This window comes from Pseudopodoces humilis, chromosome 17 (assembly GCF_049639895.1).
Source record: "Pseudopodoces humilis isolate 2021_Gansu_Grassland_sample_001 chromosome 17, ASM4963989v1, whole genome shotgun sequence".
Taxonomy (NCBI): domain Eukaryota; kingdom Metazoa; phylum Chordata; class Aves; order Passeriformes; family Paridae; genus Pseudopodoces; species Pseudopodoces humilis.
Genome location: NC_142216.1, coordinates 2,459,346 through 2,466,878, shown reverse-complemented (window position 1 = coordinate 2,466,878; position 7,533 = coordinate 2,459,346). Strand labels below are relative to the sequence as shown.

The window sequence follows — 7,533 nt, the reverse complement described above, 5'->3', positions numbered from 1 at the left end:
GGGTGGGCAGGCTCCGGCACAGGTGCCCAGAGAGAAGCTGTGGCTGTCCCTGGATCCCTGGAAGTGCCCAAAGCCAGGTTGGACAGGGCTTGGAGCAGCCTGGGACAGTGGAAGGTGTCCCTGCCCATGGCAGGGGTGGCACTGGATGATCTCCAGACATCCCTCAATTGTTCTGGGAATCTGTGATGACACTGCTGCACTGCTTCTCCTCCTGAATTAGGATGGGAATAACCTAATGGGCTCATTATTGCCTAATGGGCTCATTATTGCCTACACCACTGGGAAGGAAACAAACCCAACGTGTCGGATTTGTGCCCTGCAGCTCCCAGGTGCGAGCGCTGTCAGCACACACAGCCCTTACTGGGGGCAGTCGGGTCTCGGGATCCCGACAGAAATACAGCACGAGCCCACGCACATTTATATTTTTTTTCGCAATTTTATATTATCTCTGCACTCACTACGGCACAGGAGAACACACGAAAGCCACAACCTCGCTGTTTTCATGGGAGGGGATCCCTGAGCATCCAGCCGCACACCTGGAGCATCCGGGCGATGCTGAGGAACACCCGAGCCCTCTGCCCGGCTGACCCCGTTCCGGGGAGCCCTGTGCCCTCCCCGGCCGGGTGATCCCAGCACCGCCACCACCACACAACCGCCGATGGATGCGGGGAGCGTCCTCACGATCCGCTGAACTACAACTCCCGAGACGCACCGCGACAGCAACGCGCCCGCCTTTCCGCTGCCGTGCGGCGGCGCGCCGCGGTGCACGCTGGGATTCGTAGTTCCACAGAGCTCCTCAGCCCATAGCATCGCTGCTGAGGAGAACTCGGCTCCCCGTGACGCGGCGGGCCGCGGTGACGCAATCGGCGTGCGCGGGCGCGGAGGCCGCGGGCGATGTCGGAGGGCGGCGGCGGCGGCGGGGCCGCGGCGGGCGGGGGAGGGGGCGGCGGCGCGGGGGCCGCGGGGCCCGGGCCCACCGACCCCGCCTCGCTGCCGCCCGGGGACCCGCAGCTCATCGCCATCATCGTGGAGCAGCTCAAGAGCCGCGGCCTCTTCGACGGCTTCCGCCGCGACTGCCTGGCCGACGTGGACACCAAGGTACCGGGGCCGGGCACCGAGCCCAGGCCCTCCCCGCTCCCCCGGGGCTGCTCCCGGGACATCCTCGGAGCCACAGCCCGGGCAGAGAACAGGCTCAGCCTTTCATTTCTCAGCCCAGGCTTTTCTGGGAAAACACCTTCCCGTGAGAACAGTGCTGCTCTCAACCTAGATTTCAAAAATTCCCAGGTTCTCCAACATCCCTGTATTCTCAAACCAAACCTTTGTTTCTTGAGTAGATGTTCTCAGGCTGTTGTTTGACATTCATTTTCTCAGCCATAACAAACTCCTCATCATTTGTTGCCAATATAGAAGTTGGGCTGCCAGTGCCAAGTTGGATTGTTCACAGTGACTGTCAAAATTCAGCTCTTTTGGTTAAATTTTGCTTTCCCAAAGTTTTATGCTTCCAGCAAAAGTCCTGGGATCTGCCATCCTCACCCAGGACAGACACATCAAATTCAGAAATATCCCGGTCTCCCTCTTGTCCTTCCCTTGCATCCAGGATGTGGATCCTGAGGATTTATATGGATTTGTTAGTTAAGTTCTTGTTCAGTGGAATTATGCTCTCATATCATTATAATTATCTTTAAAATTACAATTTATATTTTTATTCTTATCTCCTCTGCTGGTGTCACAGAAGCAAATAATTCAAGTTCTTGTTTAGTGGCAGTATTGCTCAGCCACTTTCCTTGGAATTCTGGGCTCGAGGGTTTCCAGACAACAAGAACTCTGCTTAAACAACTTCTGTCTGCACAGTTTGCATTTCACTACAATTTCATCCCCAACCTATCCAGCTGTTTGAATTATTACTACACTGAGTGTTCCTGTGCAATTTCCAGTTGTGTTCTCAGGGAAAACAGGATTATCTTTGTTCAGAGAGTGAAGGGAGGGAAACACAGCAGAGCAGTGTGTGTGTGTGACAATAGCTGCACTGTGAAGGGCTCTGGCAGGGGGTTGTTTGGAGGTATTTGAGCTGTTGAACTGGATTTATTTTTATTTTTTTTTAGCCAGCCTATCAGAACCTGAGGCAGAAAGTCGACAACTTTGTCTCAACCCACCTGGACAAGCAGGAATGGAACCCAGCCATGAACAAGAACCAGTTACGGAATGGGCTGAGGCAGAGCGTGATCCAGTGAGTGAGCAGCAGCCTGCACAATCAGTGATATTTGATAAGCCATAAATCACCTAAGGCAAGGGAGAACTGCCAGAATTAAGTTTTTCACACCACTTTCTGTTGTCCTCCCTGAGTTTCATTGGGAGAATAAGTGCAGTCTGAACTCTCCTCAAAATGCACATTATTGCTTTGCCTGAAATGGGTGGGTTGGAGTGATGAAATATTTATATTTGCTGTCCAAATTATTGCTGCAAAAATGCTGTGCCTGCTGTAGTGAGCTGGATGACCCTGAGTTTTACCTTCAGGAAAGAAAAGAGCCTTTAAAGATTCTTTAAAGAAAGAATCCCGAGGATGCCAAAGGCTGTGTGTGCAGAATCCATTCCCTGTCAGCAGCAATCTCTGCACCAGCCTGAGCTCCTGCAGCACAGGACAGTTCCAGCTGTTTCAGACCCTGCACTGGGGACCACCAGGATGAGCAGAGGGATGGAGCAGCTCTGCTGGGAGAGCTGGGGTTGTTCAGCTTGGAGAGGAAAAGCTTTGGGGTGACACAGCTGTGCCCTTCCAGTGCCTCAGTGAGCCAACAAGATGGAAAGAAACAATTGACAAGGGCCTGGAGGGACAGGACAGAGGGGAATGGCTTCAGCTGATGGAGCAGGGTAACAGTAGATATTGGTAATGAATCCTTCCCTGTGAGGGTGGGCAGGCCCTGGCACAGGTGCCCAGAGAAGCTGTGGCTGCCCCTGGATCCCTGGAAGTGTCCCAGGCCAGGCTGGATGGGGCTTGGAGCAACCTGGGATAGTGGGAAGTGTCCCTGCCATGTCAGGGGATGGAACTGGATGAGCTTTAAGGTTTTAGGCTGCTTCCCAGCACTGCTGAGTTTTAATCAGGAAGAGAGGATGAGGTATTGGACACAATGCTGTAGGGAGTCTGAACAGTCCCTGTCACTCCTGGAGGGGCAGGGCTGAGCCCTGGGGGTGTCCAGGTGTGGGTCCTGCCCGCCCAGGCTGCTGTTACCTGCAGGTGGCACGAGGTGCCCTGTGTCTCTGCATCCTTCACAGCCTCATTATCCTGTGGCTCCTTCTCCCAGTGCCGTGAACATCTCCATTTCCTGTCCCTGCTCCCTTGCAGACATGACTTAACCCTCCCAGACAGCCTGTGCCCCACAGTCCAGGAGCCTGACTGAAGTCACCAGTCACTTCAGTTCCTGCTGCTCAGCCCAGAGCCTCTGCTGTGTGCTGTCTTGTTTTTATAATTCATACCCATCTGTCTAGACTGTTACAAGGAGCAAGTGACAGTCCTGTTCTTAGGGGGCAGGGCTCTTCTCCCTCCACTCAGCCAAAAAAAAGCCTGTGCTCTCACCTGCCCTCCTCCTCAGAATAGCTTATTTCTCTTCTTGTGCCAAAATGTGTTTGTTTGCTTTCATGTTGACCTGGTTTCCACAGGAGCCCTATTAAAAGTGGCTGTTGGCCAAGGTGTCATTTAAGTACCTGGGAGACCAGATGGGAGTTGTTAATTCTGTAGGGAGCAGGGAGAGAAATAGGTGAGTGAAACAAGTCCCTGTTAAGGATCTCCTGAGTAGGCTGCAGTTCTCACCATGTTAATGCTAATTGCAGTTGACAGGAGGGCTCTGGAGAGTTTCTGGAGGAGATTGGGGAGAAGTTTTTCAGAGGAGCTGAATGACTTCTTTGTCTTTGTTCAAGGTCAGGAATGCTGGAAGCTGGAGTGGACAGAATTATTTCTCAGGTGGTGGATCCAAAACTAAACCACATCTTCAGGCCTCAGATAGAGAGGGCGATTCATGAATTTTTGGCTGCACAAAAGAAAGAGGAAAATGTGCCAGCTCCTCCTCCAGAGCCTGAGAATAAGGATCCTCCTGCTCCATCTCAGGATGCCTCCTAAAGGTCTGGTATCTCTGCACTTAGTGCTGACATTCCTTGTGCCTCATCTCTGTATTTGCAGAGTGCAAGATAGAGGAGGGCTTGGCAGGGGGGACACTTTGATCAGCAGCTTGTTGTCATTGTCACAGCCCTCTGCTACTCCAGTGGCTGCTAAAAATATCTGGGACTGAGACATAGGGATGATGTAAATCAGCTATCAAGGAACACTCTGCACTGTGCCAGAGCTGGGTTTGGATCAGCCCAAAAGGCCTTTTATTCCAGTAAAGCATATCCAAAAATAAATAAAAAAAGCAGCATATCCAGCAGCATTAACATGGAAGTGGCTGGACTGCCTTCAGAACTGTATCAAATGGATTAAAAATATATATCATTTACTGAAACACAGATGGGAATAGGGTGGTGACAAGTTATTGTGGCTTAGCATTGAAAGTTTTAGGTATCTCTGCTTCAGAACTAACACTGGAGTGTTGAATTGTCACTGACCAAAATAGTCCTGCTGGAGTAGGGACAACATCTCTGGGAGTGAAAAACTGTTCACTCAAAAACCTGATTTAAATAAAGCAGCCTGGATCTTCCAGCTGCAAGGACTGAGGGTGCCTTTGTGGCAAACAAGTTCATTCTGGCTTTTGTGATTAAAATAACTCCAGGGGCCTCAGGGGGCCATAACTGTTCTTCAGTCTAAGCACAAGATGTGTCTATCTTTGCTAAGATTGCAAAGGTTGATTTTGAGGAGCTACTGCCTTGGTGGGAAATTTTATTCTGCCCCTTTGCTGGGGGATTTAAAGCCATGCTGCATGAAAGGAAGTGAATTGTCAGTTGTTCCATCTGCCAGGGCTTTCTGAAAGTAAAAATGCTCCATGTAATCTACAGCTGATTTATTTAGAAGGAATAAGACCCTACAGTGGCTGGGAATTATCAGAGCAACCAGCATGGGGGTTTAGCTCAATAGTAGAAGTTTAAGTGGCTGTAGTGTCATCCTGAGTTATTTACTTGTGACTTGAATTTTTGCATTTGTCTGGTTCAAGTAGTTTAAAAGTCCATTGTAACCCACAGCAAAGTGCAGTTGTTAATGTATTCTAATCTATCCTAATGCACTGACTTGTGAAGGTGCTTCTACATCCTCTAAATTCTCTTTTTTTTTCCCTTGCAGGGAGATCCTGCTGCTGAGCAGCTGCAATTGCAACATGCCCTGTTAAACTGGCAATGGATTCCTTGTTCCCTTTGGTGCAGGATTGCTGTCTGCCAAAGATGATTAACCTTTGTTAGGCCTGTGGGAAATAGGCACTGAAATGGGGAAATTCAGGTGCACCTGGAGTTCTGCCTGTGGAGGGACAGTCCAAGTGTGGAGAGATTTTTGCAGCGTGTATTCATTAGTCATGCCTTTGGGCAAGGGGGTGGGAAGGAGCAAAGGGAGTTGTCTGCTGTCTGGAGGGAATGGGGAAATGGGGCTGAGGCTCTACAAGGAGCACAAAGAAAGGAAGGAGGGTTTGGGGGTGGGGTACTTTTTGGAGACCAAGTAGAGCTGTCAGATTTCCTTTGATAGAAGCCAGAGGAGGGGAAGCCTCTGCTGGATTCCAGTGAGCAGCAGGTGCCGGATCAGGTGGAACTCACTGCACTGCCTGCTTTGGGAAAGGCATTTCCTGTTCAAAACTGGAGCTGAAGCTTCAGGATCCATTATCCAGACAAATTCTGTTGAACACAGGAACATGTTTACAGTTGGCTATTGCTATAGCTGATGTCACTCCTGTTTCCCAGGGAACTCTGGGGAGGAAGGGGCACACCAGAGTTGGGGATCAGGTGGAAATTTGTCTTTTTCTGCTTGGAAGACTTTTCTTTCTCAGGTGCCTGGTGGAAACTGTCCTATGCTTTCAGCTCGAATGCATGCAGTGTCCTCTGGATGACAGTCAAATGGAGAATGTGATAACCTGTTCTGCCAGCAAATGTCCACACCTTTTTGCAATAAAACACCTCAAAAAGCATCTCTGAGGCTTGGCTTCTTCAGCACTTTTTTCTTAAGGAGAAACTATTTAAAGAAATGCCTGGAACCCTAAGGAAAGTGTGACCTTGCATATTTTATGGGTTAATCCAGGTTTAACAACCTGGAGTTGTTTCTTAACATGAAATAAGATGGTTTTGGTATCCTTTCCCAGGAAGATGCCTCAAAAAATGTAAAATATTGTGAGGATTGTGTGAGTAAAGGGTTTTCTCCTGGATGTTGGTTTGGGGATTAAAGACTGCACCAAATGTGTAATGAATGTTTTCCCTTAGGGCCTTAAGGGCAGCTCTTGACAGAAAAGAACCTTTCGCCTCATGGTTGGGTTCTCAACCACTTCTTTGGAACTGAAACGTTTATTCAGGGGGAAAAAAGTTGTTTTAAAGAGCAAATAGAAAGGATTCTGAGTGTGCTGAGGAAAATTCTGGATGGCAATAGGAGTAGGGACAGCAGCTTGGGGTTTTTTGTAGCAAGTCGAGCTGGGTTTACTGCAGTGAGGAGGGAACCCGAGCCTGCATTTCCTACCTGACAGCTGCTTTAAAAGATGAGCAAAGGAGAATAGACTCAGCCAGGGTAGTTTTTAAAAAGCTTTTCCATTGTTCTCTCTGTGTTAACTCTGAGCTCTGACACCGCTGAGCCTTTGGTGGGGCCCAGCCTGTGCACGGCTCCAGTGGCTGTGGGAACCTTCAGATCACCACAGAAGCACCTGAAGAGCTGGGGCAGCCAGTTTGGGATCTTTAATGTTGGGGTTCTGAAGTCCTTGCTGTGGATCAGAGCCCTGGAAGCACCCCTGACACAATGGGACAGTGACAAAAGCCACCAAATCCTTATGATGAAGGACCTGTGCAGTGCCCTTTGATTAAATTCTGTCAGTCACGCAGCCAGAATCAGGATCCCTGCCTAAAAACCTCAGTGATGAAATCGAACTCTTCAGAGCAGAACAAAAGAACAAAGCTGTACCTACTAGAGAAGTGAAATTGTCCCTGCAGCAGGATGTTGGACTAAAGCTGGGGAATGAGTCAGGTTTTGCTGTGCAGGGTGTGTTAAACACAGCCTGAGGAGTTTGGGGAGGCAGAGAGGTCTAAGACATTCAAGGAATCAAGAAGCTCACATTAAACAGATGTTTGCACAAGCATCACTTGCAGCACTGCAGAATTTCCCTTATTTTCCCTTCCCATCAAACCCTGGCCTGCAGCCACACAACAGTTCTGATCTCTGTTCCTCTGACTGTCCCAAATGCTGTCATGAAAAACTGAACTGCAGGATTCCATTGCCTTTCCCCCATTATTCCTGAAAAATGTACATGTAATGCATATCAAACACACAAAGCAATCCATTTTATAAAAATACATATTTTAGCTCAAGATAATCTTAATTCCAGGTACTGAACAGGAGTTAAGTGATGAATAATGTGTTTATAACACATTCTTGAA

General features: G+C 49.1%; 1 protein-coding gene across 1 annotated transcript; it reads left to right on the top strand.

The window, feature by feature from the left end:
• Positions 1–894: 894 nt before the first annotated feature.
• BOD1 (biorientation of chromosomes in cell division 1) lies at positions 895–6,086 on the top strand. Its single transcript, XM_005523671.3, has 4 exons — positions 895–1,098; positions 2,103–2,227; positions 3,910–4,110; positions 5,258–6,086. The coding sequence occupies exons 1-3, from the start codon at positions 895–897 to the stop codon at positions 4,106–4,108; spliced, it is 528 nt and encodes a 175-aa protein (XP_005523728.2). The 3' UTR covers positions 4,109–4,110; positions 5,258–6,086.
• The last annotated feature ends 1,447 nt before the right edge of the window (positions 6,087–7,533 follow it).

Coding starts and splice junctions, on each gene's coding strand:
- BOD1 (XM_005523671.3), top strand. CDS start 895: ATGTCGGAGGGCGGCGGCGGCGGCGGGGCCGCGGCGGGCGGGGGAGGG. Junction 1,099..2,102: donor TGGCCGACGTGGACACCAAG/GTACCGGGGCCG, acceptor ATTTTTTTTTAG/CCAGCCTATCAGAACCTGAG. Junction 2,228..3,909: donor CTGAGGCAGAGCGTGATCCA/GTGAGTGAGCAG, acceptor TCTTTGTTCAAG/GTCAGGAATGCTGGAAGCTG.